This window comes from Theropithecus gelada, chromosome 11 (assembly GCF_003255815.1).
Source record: "Theropithecus gelada isolate Dixy chromosome 11, Tgel_1.0, whole genome shotgun sequence".
NCBI lineage: Eukaryota > Metazoa > Chordata > Mammalia > Primates > Cercopithecidae > Theropithecus > Theropithecus gelada.
In genome coordinates this window covers 58619696-58638279 of record NC_037679.1, presented here as the reverse complement: position 1 = coordinate 58638279, position 18584 = coordinate 58619696, and the positions used below count along the sequence as shown (strand labels likewise).

Genomic DNA, 18584 nt, shown 5'->3' with positions numbered 1-18584 from the left:
TACATTCCCACCAGCAGTTTACAAGGATTTCGTTTTCTCTACATCCTTGCCAGCATTCGTCATTGCCTGTCTTTTGGATAAAAGCCATTTTAACTGGGGTGAGATGAAATTTCCTTGTAGTTGTAATTTGCATTTCTCAGGTGATCAGTAATATTGAACACCTTCTCTCATATCTGTTTGCCATTTGTATGTCTTCTTTTGAGAAATGTCTATTCTGATCTTTTGACCATTTTCAATCAGATTCTTAGTTTTTTTTCCTTTTCAGTATTTTGATCTTCTTCAATATTCTGGCTGTTAATCTCTTGTCAGGTGGGTAGCTTGTAAATATTTTCTCCCATTCTTTAGGTTGTCTCTTCACTTTAATGGTTGTATCCTTTGCTATGCAGAAGTTTTTAGCTTCATATAATCTCATTTGTCCACTTTTGGTTTGGTTGCCTATGCTTGTGAGGTGTTCCTTAAGAAATTTTTGCCTAGTCCGATGTCCTGTAGAGTTTCCCCAATGTTTTCTTTCAGTAGTTTTGTAGTTTGAGGTCTTAGATGTAATTATTTAATCCATTTTGATTTGATTTTTGTATATGGCAAGAGATAGGGGTCTACTTTCATTCTTCTGTATATGGATATCCTGTTTTTCCTCCACCCATTTATTGAAAAGACTGTCTTTTCCCTTATGTAACCTTGTGTATGCTCTTGACACCTTTGTCAAAAATGAATTCACTGTCAGTGTATAGATTTGTTCCTGCGTTGTCCATTCTGTTCCATTGGTCTATTTTTCTGCTTCTATGCCAGAACCATGCTGTTTTGGTTACTATAGCTTGGTCGTATAATTTGAAGTCAGGTAATGTGGTTCCTCCAGTTTAAGTCTTTTTGCTCGTGATGGCTTATGCTCTTCTGGGTCTTTTTTGGTTCCATATAAATTTTAGGATTTTTTTCTGTTTCTGTGAAGAATATCATTAGTATTTTGTTAATGATTGCATTGAATCTGTAGATTGGTTTAGGTAGTATGGATATTTTAACAATAGTTATTCTACCAATCCAGAAAGTGGAATATCTTTTCATTTTCTTATATGATTTTCAATTTCTTTCATCTGTGTTTATAATTTTCACTGTAGAGCTCTTTTACTTCTTTGGTTAAGTTTATTCCTAGATATTTTATTTTATTTGTAGCTATTGTAAATGAGACTCCTTGGTTCTATTTTTTCCGATTATTCACTGTTGGCATATAGAAATGCTACTGATTTTTGTATGTTGATTTCGTATTCTGCAACTTTACTGAATTTATCAGTTCTAACGGTTTTTTGGTAGAATCTTTAGGTTTTTCAAAATATATAAGATAATATTATCTGCAAACAAGGCTAATTCAAATCCTTCCTTTCCAACTTGGATACCCTTTATTTCTTTCTCTTGTCTGATTACTAGCCAGGACTTCCAGTATTATGGTGAATAAGATTACTGAAAGTGGGCATCCTTGTCAAGTTCCAGATCTTAGAGGAAAGGCTTTCAGTTTTCTCCTATTTTGTATGACACTGTGGGTCTGTTGTATATGGCTTTTACTATTTGAGGTCTGTTTCTTCTATACCCAGTGAGTTTTTATCATGAAGGGATGTTGAATTTTATCAAATTCTTTTTCAACATCAATTAAATCAATTACATAGTTTTTTTGTCCTTAATTTTGCTGGGATTTTGTATTATTTGATTTATTTGCATATGTTGAACCATCCTTGCATCCCTGGGATAAATCCACCTTCATCATAATGAATGGCCTTTTTATGTGTTGTTGAATTTGGTTTGCTAGTATTTTCTTGAGGATTTTTGCGTCAACGTGCCTCAGGAATGTTGACCTGTAGTTTTCTTTTCTTGATGTGTCTTTGTCCGGTTTTGGTATAAGGGTAATACTAGCCTTGTAGAATGAGTTCAGAAGTATTTCCTCCTCCTCCATTTCTTGGCATAGTTTGAGTAAGGCATGTATTAGTTATTCTTTAAATGTTTGGTAGAATTCAGCAGTGAAGCCATCAGATCCTGGGCTTTTCTTTTCTGGGAGACTACTACTTGCTCCTAGGAGCCTCTAATGATCCTTTGAATTTCTGTGGCATCAGTTGTAGTGTTGTCTTTTTCTTCTCTCATTTTATTTATTTGAGCCTTATCTCTCTTTTTCTTAATCTGGCTAAAGGTTTGTCAATTATATCTTTTCAAAACACCAACTTTTTATTTTATTTAGCGTTTATAGTGTTTTCTTTGTTTCAATTTTATTTATTTATGCTCTGATCTTTATTATTTCTTTTCTTCTAACTTTGGGTTTGATTTTCTCTTGCCTTTCTAGTTCTTAGGATGCATTGTTAGGTTATTTGAAGTTTTTCTACTTTTTTGATGTAGGTGATTATAGCTATAAATTTTCCTGTTAGTTCTGCTTTTGCTGTAGCCCATAGGTTTTGCTATGTTGTCTTTTCATTGCCATTTCCTTCAAGACATTTTTAAATTCCCTTCTTAATTTCTTCATTGACCCATTTGGTCATTCAGTAGCATATTGTTTAATTTTAATGTGTTTATATAGTTTCCAGAATTCCTCTTGTTATTGATTTCTAGTTTTATTTTATAGTGGTTAAAGAAGATACTTTCAATTTTTTTTTTATAATAATACATTTCAATTTATTTTTTAGTTTTGTAAGACTTGTTTTGTGGCCTAACAAATGGTCTATCTTTGAGAATTATTCATGTACTGAGGAGAAGAATGTATATTCTGTAACTGTTCAGTGAAATGTTCTGTAGATACCTATTAAGCCCATTTGACCTATAGTACAGATTAAGTCTGATGTTTCTCTGTTGATTTTCTGTCTGAATGATTTGTCCAGTGATGAAAGTGGATTGTTGAAGTCTCCAGCTACTTTTGTATTGGGGTCTATGTCTCTCTTTAGCCTTAATAATATTTGCTTTATATATCTGGATGCGTATATATTTGAAATTATTATATCTTCTTGAATTTACCCTTTATCATTATGTAATGATTTCTTTGTCTGTTTTTATAATTTTTTCTTGAAATCTATTTTGTCTTATCCTGCTCTTTTTTTGATTTTTATTTGCATGGAATATCTTTGTCCATCCCTTTATTTTCAGTCTATGTGTATCTTTGTAAGTGAAGTGTATTTCTTGTAGGCAATAGATTGTTGGGTCTTGTTTTTTTGTTTTTTGTTTTTGTTTTTTTTTTTTAATCCATTCAGCCACTGTCTGTCTTTTGACTGGAGATTCTAGTCTAATTATTCAATATTATTATTATTAATGATAATCTCTTATCCTGCCATTGTGTTATTTGTTTGCTAGTTATTTTGTGATCTCCTCCTTCTCTCCTTCCTCCCTCTCTTTTAGTGAAGGTGATTTTCTCTGCTGGTGTGTTTTAATTTCTTGTTTTATTTTTTGTGTATCTATTGTAGGATTTTTTAATTTGAATTTACCTTAAGGCTTGCAAATAATTTTTTATAATCCATTATTTTAAACTGATGGCAACTTAACACTGATTGCATAAACAAACAAGCAAAGGAAAAACTAATAAATACTGTAGCCATTAACTTTGTCCTCCTACTTTTTAACTTTTGTCGTCTCTATTTATATCTTATTGTACTGTCTGTGTCTTGAAAAGTTTTCATACTTCTTATTATCAGTCCATTTTTTCATTTGTCACCTCAAAATATGAGTTCACACATCCCAATTACAGTGTTACAATATTCTCTGTGTGTGTGTGTTTTTTTACTCGTGAATTGTATACCTTCAGATGATTTCTTCTTGCTCATTAACATCATTTTCTTTCAGACTGAAAACCTCCCTTTAGCATTTCTTGTAAGAAAGATCTAGTGTTGAAGAAATTTCTCAGCTTTTGTTTGTCTGGGAAAGTCTTTATTTCTTCTTCATGTTTGAAGGATATTTTCACTGGATATACTATTCTAGGATAAACATTTTTTCCTCCAGCACTTTAAATATGTCATGCCACCCTCTCCTGGCATGTAAGGTTTCTACTGAGAAATCTGCTGCCAGGCATATTGGAGCTTCATTGTATGTTATTTGTTTCTTTTTTCTTGCTGCATTTATAATCCTTTGTTTATCTTTGAACTTTGGGAGTTTAATTATTAAATAGCTTGGGGTAGTCTTGCTTGGGATAAATCTCCTTGGTATTCTATGGCCTTCTTATACTTGAATATTGAGATCTTTCTTTTGGTCTAGGAAGTTCTCTGTTCTCACTTTGAGTAAACTTTCTATTCCACCCACCTCTCTCTACCTCCTCTATCAGGCCAATAACTGTTAGATTTGCCCTTTGGAGGCTATTTTCTAGATCTTGAAGCTGTGATTCATTCTTTTTTATTCTTTTTTCTTTTGTCTTCTCTGACTGTATATTTACAAATAGCTTGTTTTAAAGCTCACTAATTCTTTCTTCTGCCTGATCAATTCTGCTTTTAACAGATTCTAATGCATTCTTCAGTACACCAATTGCATTTTTCAGCTCCAGAATTTCTGCTTGATTATTTTCAGTAATTTCAATCTCTTTGTTAAATGTATCTGGTAGGATTCTGACTTCCTCATCTGTGTTATCTTGAATTTTTAGTTTCCTCAAAGCTTCTTTGTTCTCATTTCTTTTTCTAATTTTTTATTTAGCTTCTATTTTGAGTTCAGGAGTACATGTGCAGGTTACATAGGTAAAATCGTATCATGGGGGTTCATTGTACAGATTATTTTGTCACCCAGGCATTAAGCCTAGTACCCATTAATTATTTTTCCTGATGCTCTCCTTTCTCCTACCCTCCACTCTCCAATAGGCCCAGTATGTGTTGTTCTTCTCTATGTGTCCATTAGTTATCATAATTTAGCTCCCACATATAAGTGAGAACATGCAATATTTCCTTTGCTGTTCCTGTGTTAGTTTGCTAAGGATAATAGCCTCCATCTCCATCCATGTTCCTGAAAAGGACATGTTTTCATTCTTTTTTTATGGCTGCATAGTATCCTGTGCTATATTTTATATCCCACATTTTCTTTATCCAGTCTATCACTGATGGGCATTTAGATTGATTCCATGTCTTTGCTATTATGAATAGTGCTGCAGTGAACATATGTGTGTATGTATGTGTATTTATGATATAATGATTTATATTCCTTTGGGTATATACCCAGTAATTACATTGCTGGTTCAAATGGTATATTTTTATTTTTAGGAACAGAAATATCCTCAAAATTTCTGTTTGATGAATCACCACACTGTCTTCATGGTTGAACTAATTTAAACTCCTATCAACAGTGTATAAATGTTCCTTCAATTGGAATAAAAGAAAAAATTGACAAATGAAATCTAATAAAACTAAAGAGGCTCTGCACAGCAAAAGAAACCATCAACAGAGTAAACAGACAACGCACAGAAGGGGAGAAAAGTTTTGCAAACTATTCACCTGACAAAGGCTAATATCCAGCATCTATAAGAAAATTAACTTAAATTTACAAGAAAAAGAACAACCTCCATTAAAAAGTGGGCATTGGGGGCCAGGTGCGGTGGCTCACACCTGTAATACCAGCACTTTGGGAGGACGAGGCAGGCAGATCACTTGAGGCCAGAAGTTCAAGACCAGCCTCACCAACATGGCAAAACCCCATCTCTACTAAAAATACAGAAATTCGCCAGACATGGTGATGCTTGCCTGTAATTCCAGCTACTCGAGACCCTGAGGCACAAGAAACGCTTGAACCCAGGAGGGAGAGGTTGCATTTAGCTGGGATTGTGCCACTGCACTCCAGCCTGGGTGACAGAGACCAGAGACTCCGTCTCACAAAAAAAAAAAAGAAAAAAGAAAAAAGAAAAGTGAACAGACACTGCTCGAAAGAAGACATATATGCAGCCAACAATTATATGAAAAAAAGTGCTACATCATTGATCATTAGAGTAATTCAAACCAAAACCACAATGAGATACCATCTCACATCAGTTCAGAATGGCTATTATTAAAAAATCAAAAAATAACACATGCTGGGAAGGTTGTGGAGAAAAAGCCACACTTGTACACTACTTGTGGGAATGTAAATTAGTTCAACCATTGTGGAAGAGAGTGTGGTGATTCCTCAAAGACCTAGAGTCAGAAATACCATTCAATACAGCAATCCCATTACTGCATATATACCCAAAAGAACATAAATCATTCTATTACAAAGACACATCATGCATATGTTCATTGCAGCACTTTTCACAATAGAAAAGACATGGAATCAACTTCGATGCTCACCAATAATAGACTGGATAAAGAAAATGTGGTACATATATACCATGGAATACTATGCAGCCATAAAAAAGAATGAGATCATGTCCTTTGCAGGGACATGGATGGAGCTGGAGGCTGTTATCCTGAGTGAACTAATGCAGGAGCAGAAAATCAAATGCCACATGTTCTCACTCATCTCTGGGAGCTAAATGATGAGAACACATGGACACCTAGAGGGGAACAACACACACTGGGGCCTATCAGATGGTGGAGGGTGAGAGGAGGGAGAGGATCAGGAAAAATAATTAATGGGTACTAGGCTTAATACCTGGGTGATAAAAATCTATTCAACAAGCCCCCATGACACACCTTTACCTATGTAACAAACCTGCACGTGTGCCCCTGAACTTAAAATAAAAATATAGAAAAGGGAGGTTCACTTTAACATCTCATAAAACCAATGTGAGCTTTATGGCTTTCCTTCATCTTTCAACTACATCATCTGGGGAGTAAGAGAGGAATAGAAAAAGCTCACTTCTACTAATATTGTATTTGCTGAGAATTAGTCACATGGCCCAACCCAAATGCAAGTCAGGCTGGGAAATAAAAGAAAACCTATAGTTATGGTTTTATTGAGCACTAAATTGATATGTGAAACAATTCCATAGAACAGGAGTGGCCAAATATTTTCTCTAAAAATCCAGACATAATAAATATTTCAGATGTTGTGGGAAATATGACCTGTGTTGCAACTACTGAACTCTGCAATTAAAGTACGAGGACAGTCATAGACCATAACTAAATGAGGGAGCAATGGGTGCAGTTTTGTTGCAATAAAACTTCATTTTTAGAAATAGGAAGAAGGCCAGATTTAAGCCACAGGCCTAAGTTTGCTGACCCTTGCCTTAGAGCATGACTAAGTATAATGCTTCCAATTTTTCATCACCGTTACTGCTATATGATACTGAAGCGTAATCATTGGATTGGTTGTCTCTTCTTCGAAGCCTCATGTGCCATCCATCCTCCCACCTCAAGTCTATATTCATACGGAAAACAGGGAAAATGTCTTACTTGTTTTATTCCTATCATAGTACTTACATGTATGATATCTGCAGTTTAGTATATGTTCAGCAAATATTTGCGGAATGAATTAATATTGCAGAAAATAGCTTGTTTATTTTCATGATTGCATAAAACATTGTGTTTTTAAAGCAGTTAGAACCATGGGTGGTCAGGATTCAGAAACATGTATTTAAGAAACATTTAGAAGTGGAGGAATCATATATATCATTTGGCTTGACCTTTATAAAATTTATGAGAAGAAATAAAGAAATGTGGTCCATTGCCTACACATAAAGTGAAACAAAAGCACAACACAATAAAACAAAGCCTAGAATGATGGGCTCCATTGGAGCCAGGGCTATAGCTCATGCCTTTCTAATTGCTGTTATAGAATGTAGTGGAAAGGACACTGAATGTGAAATTGAGATTCAGTAGTCCCAAGGACAGACATTTCATGAGAAACCAAGCCTGACATTAAACACTGATCTTTTGTACTTCAAAAGCAACTGAGTCCTCTGTGGGTGCTAATTTGAATTCTATCACTGAGTTGATGTGTCATAATAAAAAATGACTTGCACTCTCTAGCGTAACAATATTTATACCCCTCAACGTCTTTCATAAAATGTTTGGTGAAATATTGGTGAAAGAATAAATCATATTCTGATAATTTACACACCTTGTTTTTTTTTAAATCTCTATACTGTGCAGACATTTTCCATATGATTGTCTATTTTATGTTATAGACTAAATGATATCTACTTGGAAAAAAATGATAAGCTGGAAGAGACAGCAACTTGAATATTTTGCAGGAAAATATGGAGTACAGTGGTTAACACATATTTGAGGGTAACAAAAACATTAGTAAACCAAAAGTTAATTGTACTTTGGAGAAAGTAAAGTACAATAAACTTTACCTTATTATAAAAAGCTTACATTTGATCTCTTGTAATTATTATAAGAGATGTTTGGGCCGGGCGCGGTGGCTCAAGCCTGTAATCCCAGCACTTTGGGAGGCCGAGACGGGTGGATCACGAGGTCAGGAGATCGAGACCATCCTGGTGAACATGGTGAAACCTCGTCTCTACTAAAAAATACAAAAAACTAGCCGGGCGAGGTGGCGGCGCCTGTAGTCCCAGCTACTCGGGAGGCTGAGGCAGGAGAATGGCGTGAACCCGGGAGGCGGAGCTTGCAGTGAGCTGAGATCCGGCCACTGCAACTCCAGCCCGGGAGACAGAGCGAGACTCTGTCTCAAAAAAAAAAAAAAAAAAAAAAAAAAAAAAGAGATGTTTAATATTTCAGTAATATAAACTAAAAAATAAAAAGAAAGTTTGAGTTGATTCCTGGGAAAAACACACACATTTGATAGCCAAAAAACTGCAGTTTTTCTGAAGGACAATGTTAGAAGCTCTGCTAGGCAAGAAAAAAAAAAGTGAATATAATTAAAATTATGGGGAAAAAAACCCAGAAAATTGCCATAGGGAGTAATTCATTACTGACAAAGGGTATAGATTATATCTGCTATTACTCCATGATTTTAACTTTTATGTTTAAATTGACTTTTCTTGCTATTTGGGGATTAATTAAAATTCTTAAAAAAGAAAATCAAAGTTCACTACAAATACCAAGCATATTCTTAGATCCTAGAAAATGTTCCATATAACTTTATTTAATTCTGATGATGAAATTCCTGCATCTTGTACTTGGGAACAATATCTAATGCCACCAATTCCTTGGACTATTTAAAGAATAAAAAAATGGAACTGCCTTAATTATTCTTCAATGTTATAAGGGCCCTTTTATTATTAGATTCTATATCCTCTGGGTCTGGCAAATGCCAGATGCTTAATAAATGTTAGTTGAATGAAAGGTGACTTAAAATTGCAACTTTCAAAATTGATTACCAAGAGAAATTCTGTGCACTATATTTTTACAATCTTCTGGGGAAAGCAAATGAAAAGCCTAAGCTATCACATCAACTATGCATAATATTTTCTCATTAAATAATTTTTTATCATTGAATTCATCAAGTAATTATTTAATGTATCTCTGTAAAGCACAATTATATTTTAAGTATAAAACCCAGATAGTTTTTAACTGAAAAAAAAATTATCACTTAGATTAAATTGATGGGGAGATTGGGCTGAAGATGAACATGATCATATTAATACTGTCATCATGCTCATTTATTTTAGCCTAAACAGCGAACATCCATTGTGTCTTCTCTGGATTTTCACCGAATGAATCACAACCAAGAATATTTTGAAATCAACACATCTACAGGGTGCACAAGCTTTACTGCCAGCCCTCCTGCTAGTCCACCCACCTCTTCTGTGGGAACCACAGAAGTCAAGAATGAGGGAACTAAACATACAGGTAAAGCAGTTCACTTTATGCAGCTGTATTTTTTATTTTAAGACTGAAGTCTTTATGAGTTAGAGGAATTAGGAGGAGTCTTTGTACAAATTGCATTGTGTTTTTAGTTCACCTCCATGTGTGGCAATGTAGGACTTTAAGATTTTTGTCAATGTGGCTATAATATTCTTTTTGAATACATGGATGGCCTTTTGGTGTTAAATATTAAAGATGATGATTTAATGTGATCATAGTAGTAAAAATACCAGGGACATGGAAATGCTCTTCCACTGCCATTTACTCCTCACCACACAGTGGTATCAACTAATCAACACACAACATCATTAAGATCTGCTTTGAAGCCAGATAACTTATATCAAGAATGTCTGGTAAGAAGGATTGTACACTGTGGCCTAGGCTGGCTTTCAACCTATTTAAACCACAGTGAACTTGCAGAGGAAGTGTGTTGGGGGAGAAAATGCTGGGTGTAAGGGTAAGATTAAGAAAAATAACACCACCCACTAGTAAAACATACGTTGTTCCATGCAGTCAGATTTGCAAAGCTTTCTTTATTTGGGGGACAAGGAGCTAACTCCTGGTAAGGCCAAGGGACATATTAGAACTAAGAGAAGTGGGACCCAAAGAATATCCTCCCCTGCCATATAATTTACAATAAGGGTTAAAGACAAATACAATATAGAAACAAATTTCTTAATTTTAAATGTTTTATTTGGAAATCAAGAATTACAATTTGTGGCATACTCAGAGGCTGGATGGTCTTCATTATGTCCAAGAACAGACGGTTAGAGGTTTTACAAAAAAGGGGAAATGTTTCATATTGCTCTTTGAGGAAGTTCATTGGCACTAATAATATGTTGGTGAGCTGGCAAGTTTTGATTGGTAAGTGATGACTATGGGTAAAATGATTCTCAGAGTTGCAGCAGGTTGTTTCAGTAGCTATTAGATAAAAGTGGTTTCAGGTTACAGCAGGCAGCTTCAGCAGCCAAGCTTACAGGGAATTACATTCTTGGAACAGTGTTATGTGCCCTAGATGCCTTCTCCCCTCAACCTCTCAACTGTTTCAGTTGGGTATAACAAGAATGACCCAATTCATATGATCAACTTTCATGTAAGTAAACAATTACTTTCCTTCCAAGAGACATGATTCAAAAACCCAGTAGATAGAATTAATTTGAATTTTAGAATAATGAAGTGTGGTCTGTGTGAGTATTCCATATAATCTTTGTTCACAGTGAGTGTATGAGTATATATGTATGCTCATATACCTACTTAAGTCCTTTATTCTGACTCTATGTTTAAAAGCAGTAACACAACATTCCAGAAATATAGTCAGGGAATTACTTTCCCCTAGGAATGAAGCTAAGATTTTAAAAACAATGACTAATGGTAATGATAAGATTGATATTCTATGGAAGTTATAATCCAGACTTTCGTGGAAGCCAGGGTGATATTTATAAAATATAAATCAAATCATGTCATTACCACGCTTAAAATGTTCCCTTGTCTTCTCATCACACTTAGAATAAAATCCAACTCCTTACCATATCCAGTGATGCCTAATTTAGCCTGGTTCTTGACCAGCTCTGTAACTTGACTGAACTCATCCTGGACCATACTGGCCTTCTTTGCTGAACATTCTGGCCCTGGGGCTTTTGCACTTTGGTTCCTTCTGCCTGGAATCTCTGCCTTAAAATTTTCATGTGTCTAAGTGTCATTTAGGTTTTGGTTCAAATGCACTTCTTCATAGAGGCCTTCCCATACCACCCTCTCTCAAGTAGATATCCTCAATATGATAAGAATTATAATAATAAAAATGTGAAAATAACAATAATAATAAATACTTAAATGACACTATGTGTCAGGAACTGTTTTAGGCATTTTATGTATATCAATTCATTTAAACCTCATGACTGTCATATAAATTTGGCATTATCTGTAGATAAGCAAATATACAAAGAATGTAAATAACTAAATAACAGCCCATAATGACAGGGCTGGAAAAAGCTCTGGTATGAACTCAAACCTGGTGCTAGAGTTCATGTTTTTAACTACTTTTCTATATCACTCTAGTCACTTCTAGCAAATCACCCCATTTTCTTTTATCCATAGCCTTATTTCCTATATAAAGTTATATTGATTACTTCTTTAGTTATTTATTATCTTCTCTCTAGAATGTAAGCTGCAATAGGTTGGTCTCTGGCCCATTGTAGTCACTGAGGTCAGACTGCCAAAGTTTGATTACTAACTGTGAAACTGAGCCTCTTACCTAGCTATAAGACTTGATCTCTTTATGCTATAGTTTTCTTACTATAGAATTAGATTAACAATGAATTAATTAGATTAACTTACCCTGTAGTGTGGTGATGCATGTAAAGTGATTAACACAGTGCCTGGCACATAGTTAGTGCTCAATAAATGTTAGTAACTATTAGTGGTAGTAGCAATAAATATGATATTAACATAATCCTTTGTATTCTACATCAAGCCTAGCATTCATTTAGTGAGCATTAAAATGTATTGTCTGCTATGTACTAGATGCAGTTTTATAGGACAGGAGAGATGAGATGTGATTTGTAAAAACATAAAAATAGTGATATGTGGACCTGGGAAGGGTTCTGGGCATATAATTATTATTCAAACAATATTTATTTGAATGACTACTTCCAGCTTTACAATCCTAAAATGCGGCAATGACAGATGCTTTGATACTTGCCTTTCAGAATGGCTTTCTTGGTTTTGTTTCAGTTAGTACGTTGTTTTGGGGATGATCGATTTTCTGAATATTTTTCAACAGGTAAAAATCTGTTTTCAACAAATTGTTCTGTCTCAGGCGGATAGAAATATTACCTTTACCCCTTTATTATTTTAATTAAAAGCAATAGAAATTTAGGCCTGATACCAAAGCCCTGGTGCCTTTTCTCCACTCTGACACTGCCCACCAGAAGCAGAGGATCAGAACAAACACATTTTGCTGCTGCCAGGAGTTCAGTGGCATCATCCGAAATGTGCGGAGAAATTGTAATCATCAGGATATTTTCAGGTTTCTGACCTTTAAACAGAACTGAAATCTAACCTTTTAACAGTTGAAATGGTTTCCAATATCATGTTACAGTGGTTTTCTAAGGTAATATATCACCTCCACATTACATAAACAATTTTAGGATAGACTGATATTTAGTAATAATGTGAAAGCACAGTTTGTTTTGCTTTACATTAAAAAGGAGAACTTGTAAGCAAGGCATTTGTCTACTCACAAAAGTAGCATTTTATTAGCTTACACATATTTAATTTGTTATACTTTAAAGACATTGCCATTGGGTATATGTTTAAAGAGAATGAGTTCAAGAGTCAATTCCATCACTGATTTGCTAGATATTTTCCATCAAAACCTTTAACTTTTCTGATATTTAATTTGCTCCTCTGAAAGTGGAAGTAGTATCTACTCTTTAGGTATTTGTAGTAATAAATGAGTTTATGTGAATACATTTTGTAAACCTTGGCAACTAATGTTATTCTTTAATATTATCACAGTTATTGCTTAATATTATTTTTGTTTTTAAATATTATTATTTGAAATCTGTAGTAGCTTTAAGATAGAGGAGCCTATTGTAAGTCTGTACAAGGTATGCCAAGGTAGCTGACCAAGCTTATGCCAAGATAGCTGACCTTTTCTTGACTTAGAAGTATAATTTAAATTTACTGATTAATCTACATTTCATTTTATAAATGATTGCATGCACAAAAAATTAATCTTGACCAAAATGGCATTTAATAGAACAAAAACTAATACATCTTCAAAAATAAATCATATGCTACAAAACACTTTTAAGTGAACCAATGAATTTATTATAACGGAGGGCCATTTAAAAAGTAGCTTGAATTGTGATTAAAGCTTCAACTTGTGAATCATCAAAAAAGGTTGTTAGAATTAAAAAGCTTTGGTGTTATACTGTCTGGGGAATGATATAAATAGGTTTACATTTAACTAGAAAGATCACTCTAGTATTAATATGTAGTAGATTTGAGATGAAATGACATTGGAGAAGGGGAGAAATAGTTTCATAGCAAAGGGAAAATGTAAATTGGTTTAAGAGATACAAGAAAAGAGTAATTAACAAGTTATGGTAATTGGATGTGCAAAGATGAGGGGAAATATTTCAAGGAGGGCTCTAAAGTTTCTAGCTTAAGCTGATGAGTGGAAGGTGGATGCTATTCCTTGAAATGTAGAATATTTGTAGGTAAGAAGAGAGGGTGAGGGATAGATTATGTAAGGCCTAATAAGCCATTTCAGGACTTTGGCTTTAACCCAGAGTGATTTTACTTAGAGCCTGTTCAGGTCTTTCAGAAGAAAAGTCACATGATCTAACTTCTATTTTATGAGGATTAATATGGCTATAATGTTCATAATGGATGGGGAGAGGGAACCAGGGTGGATACAGGAAAGCCAGTTAGAAGGCAATTGCAGCATTGCAGTAAGAGAGGGAAAGCAGCTAAGATCAAAGGTGAATCAGCAGAGTTAGAGAGAAATGGAGAGATGTTGGACATATTTTTAAGGCAGATCCAATGGAATTTCATGGTGGAGTGGACATGGTATATGAGAAAATGAGAAGAATTAAGGATGACTCCAAAACTTTTCTCCTTAACAACTGTAAGAATGAATTTCCTATCATTTGACACACAAGAGGTTTTGGGAAGAGGAGGTTTGGTAAACAGCGAGAAATACCAGGAGTTAATTTTAAGTTTGAGATGCCTACTGAATATCTGAATAGATGTGTCGAGTAGGCAGCAGAAGGTCCAGTCTGCAGATATAAATGTGAACGTCGTCATTATACAGATGATATGCAGCATATGTAGAGGAAGAAGACCAATAACTGAGCTTGAGGAAGGATGGAATGAAAGGCAGCACCAGCAAGGGAGGCTGAGAAGGAGCAACCTGTGAGATAGAAGGAAATCTTTTGGTGAGTGTCTTGTTCTGAAATCAGGTGAAGGAAGTTACTAAGAAGGACAGAGTGATCAACTCTGTCAAATATAGCTGATAAGTTGAGTAGGACAAGGACTAAGTTAGAATAGGTTCATGGATTTAGCAATATTGGGGGGGTCACTGCTGACCTTGACAAGAGGAATTTGGTTGTAAATAATAGAGCCTCATGTGGTGGTTTTAAGGGAGAATGGGAGGAGAGGACTTACAGTAATGACAGACTACTTGAAGGAATTTCTTCACAGGGGAATTTTTAAGTTATGATGGAGGAGAAAGAGGGGATGATGATTTCTATTATTAACCAAGTGGAGAGATTGGTTTTGGAGAGGAGCATGAATAACAGGATGTTTTGGTTGTGGGTGCAAATACTGGCAGGAGATCCATGTGGTGGGAATCTGGGAAAGATCTCTTCTGATAGTTTTCATTTTTTCTGCAAAGTAGAGAGCAGCAGCTTCAGTTGAAAACAGAGACAGAGAAGGAAGTGTAGAGTTTGAGGAAAGAGAGGACAGTGTGAAGTAGTTGTTTAGGAGAAACAGTGAGTGGACAAAGGAGGTATATGATGTGATCACCTGGCAGCATTAAAGGCCTATTTAAGCTTTGTGTTCATGCATTTAGAATTAGATTATCCAATGTGGTTCTGTGTTTTTCTCCAGCCTATGTCAGCTGGAGGATGCAGGTGCAGAGTATTTGGAGAGTTGAATTTTGCATAGGTTGTGGTTTTGCTAAATGGGTATATTGAAATGATTGAAGAGCAAAGGAAGTATAAATGCAAGGCAGTGTAATATTTAACCATAGACTTCAAGATGAAGAGGGAAGTGAAAGAGAACAAGGAGATAATTAACACTGAAAAATCAGTGAGATCTTAGGATTGGAGATTCCAGTGGGGTCAAAGTATTGCTGGAGTCAATGTATTAAAGAAGAGGGCTGGAAAAATAGTTGAATTCAAAGAATGGGATGCACATGGAACCAGGAATGACTATAATTATTGGCAATCATCTTAAGACCATGGGAGTGAACAGCTGAGTTAGCCTCTCCTCTATCAACACAGTCTTAAATACTACAATTAAGTCAGTACAACAATTTCCTGGAAGAAATGTTTGATACGTCTAAAGACATAACATTTACTGTGCTCATAATATTTAATCTTTCATTTTGTTTAACATATTATGATATAGATTACCTTTATCTGAGTTCCGTCTTCTATACTTTGTCCCACTCTTCCTTGAGGTGCCAAGGCTCCTCATGTCACCCCTGGCTGCCAAAGTCTCCCTGAGAGAGGTGTTTCATTCAAGTCCACTTCCCTAAGGGACTCTCTCTGGACATGGCCACTATGTGTCTCATTCTCATGTGAAACTTTTGAATGACCTGAGAGCCCATCTACTAAGATATTTCAATCTCTTGGGTACCCTTAATGGTTGCCAGTGTGTTCTTCTTTCCACGGGTAACAGTTCTTTTTAAAATAGAGATGGTGAGTAGTGGTAGAATTCTGATCTATGTTAAAGGTAGAGCTATCTATCTATCTATCTATCTATCTATCTATCTATCATCTATCTATCATCTGTCTGTCTATTGAGCTATCAATCTATCTACATATATATTTAGATGAATTGGATGTAGGATATAAGAAAATAAAAGGGACCAAAGATGTAACTCAAAGATATCTGGTGTTTTGACCTTTGGAAAGATGGAGTTGATATTAGTGGAGATGGGGAAATCTCAGGTTTGAACATTTTAATTTGAAATTGTGTTGGATATTCAAGTACATATGTAGATAGTTGAGATAATGATTTTTTTTTTTCAGTGAGGGAGGGTAGGGTGGGAGGAAGCCATGTAATAATTTTATGTTTATCAGAAGTAAAGAGTGTCCATTTTAAAAGACTGAAAAATAGCACCTTAGCCTACTGTGAGTGAATTATGAGTTCTGAACTCTGGATAGTTGTGTTGTGAATTGCTGAGGAAAAGAAGCTGAGCATCACCAGTGATAACAGGTGTTCTCTATCTTCATAGAAAACTGTGTCCAAAAAGTTGTTTCCATATGAAGAATTTTGTGCATTAGCGCTTTCTCAAGGGTACCTGCTAAGCAAGTCAACTACCCTGGGTAACTAATTATCTCCAGTTTTGTTAGTAGTTTCAAACCATCACCTCCTGCGGGAGAAAACTGATGGGAAGAGAAAATCTAAAAGGAGTAAAGTGGAAAAGTGCTTCTTTCCAAGTGGGAGAAATAACAAAAACAAAAGCCTGTAAGTGCTTAGCAGCATAGGATGCTTTTCTGCAAAGGAGAGAAAACACTAGAGGAGAACTAAAATTAGAATGGAGAGGGTGGCATAGGCCTCTCACACTGATCAGGGATTGCCAGAAAGGCAAATGAAGGCCTGCGTTTTAATTAGCTCACACGGCCTGGAAATAGACCCCCTGAAGCTGAGGCATCATTATTACAGCAGCCACTGGACACAGGCAGCTGAGGGAGGCTTTGGCCGCCAGCCGACAGGAAGGCCAGGAACAGGCTGCTGAGATGACCTCTCAACTCCAAGCTAAGATTCGGGGCGAGCTGCTATGGAGAAAGTAAAGGGTTAGAGAGAATGATGTGTGATTACCTCTTTGGGACCTATTTTCCTAAAAATATATACATTAAATATACTAGCTGAGTTATTGATTGGTAAATTCAGTACTTTCAATAGACCAGGATTTTAGGTACCCTAGGGGCAAGTATTTTTATATCAAATGCTGTATATAGATGTAATGGTAAATTATATTCTTGTCACTTCTCGATAAATCATGAAATGTGTCTCCTGTACTTTTTCCTGTTTTCCTTGCGGTGTCACATGACTTTCACCCAGTGCCTTTGTGACAAATTGTACATCAGGTAGAAGGCAAGGTACAGGTTACGAGATGCTTGACGAAGAAAAGTTGACTGCTTTTCAGCACTTAAAATTATGAAAATATGTAGTTAGATAATGGGGTGATGTTACTTAGCTAGTGCGTAGAACTTGTTATTCCAAATGAAATTAGTTGATATAATACTATTGGCTTACCTAGGCAATATTAAATAAATATGTTTACTCAGGATGTGCCATTATGAGAAAGTGCTGTGAGAGTATCTAAAGATGACTAATCTCATGCCAGGATGAGTAGGGCTCTGAAAGACAAAGAGGAATTAAGTAGGCCAAGGTGGGGAGGGAAGATTATTCTTTAAAGAAGGAATAGCATATTTTTAAAAAATCCCTGTGGTAGAAATTAACATGAAACTGCAGGTCAGAGAGAAAGGAGAGAAATGTCAGGAGTTGAAGCTGCAAGGGGAGTAAAAGCCCAATCAAACCCTTGTAGCTACCTTCAGGATTTTGGTGTTTATCCTAAGAGCAATGAGAAGTCATTGACAGGTGTTTTAAGCAAAGAGACATTATCTGATTTGCATTTTACTATCTGGTGGCTCTTATTTTCTCTGTGAACTAAGAGCAAGGCTGTCTTTGGAGAGTAACAAAAGAGGGCAAAGATGAGATATATGAAGAGGATGGAGAATGTTTGAGTTAGCTTTTTGTTCAAACTCCAAATGAATAAATGACTGGTACATGGGGCCTGAGAGAAGCACAGGAAAAGGGATAATAGGAAGTGGGCATCCCTTCCAGTATACCTGTGGCCTGCAGGTGATATCTTTAGGTCAAGACCATTCTGGCCAGAGCCTGGAGCTCTTTCTGGCTGGTCACCTCAGCTCGCCTCGCACTGGCAAAGTGGTCCCTCTGAGTCTCTGCCAGGTCTGCCATCTGTCTGTCCTAGCCTCTGCAACAATCACCTCTCCCCTTGCCAAGCTGGCCCCAGGGCAGCCCAGTTGGCTTTCAGTCCAGCTGCCTGCTGAGGCCCCCTTCTGGAGGCTCCAGGTACCTCTAGATCTCATTCATAATTTAGGAATATAAGTGGGACTCAGAAAGATTTATCCCCAAGATCTTGCTAGT

General features: G+C 35.8%; 1 protein-coding gene across 7 annotated transcripts in view; it reads left to right on the top strand.

Moving 5' to 3' along the window:
* Positions 1–18584, top strand: part of ANKS1B (ankyrin repeat and sterile alpha motif domain containing 1B) — a 1261968-nt gene that overhangs the window by 571350 nt on the left and 672034 nt on the right. For all 7 annotated transcript variants that reach the window (XM_025401059.1, XM_025401058.1, XM_025401057.1 and 4 more), the window contains one exon: positions 9479–9659. In XM_025401059.1, the coding sequence (XP_025256844.1) occupies positions 9479–9659 (181 nt within the window). The remainder of the gene's footprint in view (positions 1–9478; positions 9660–18584) is intronic.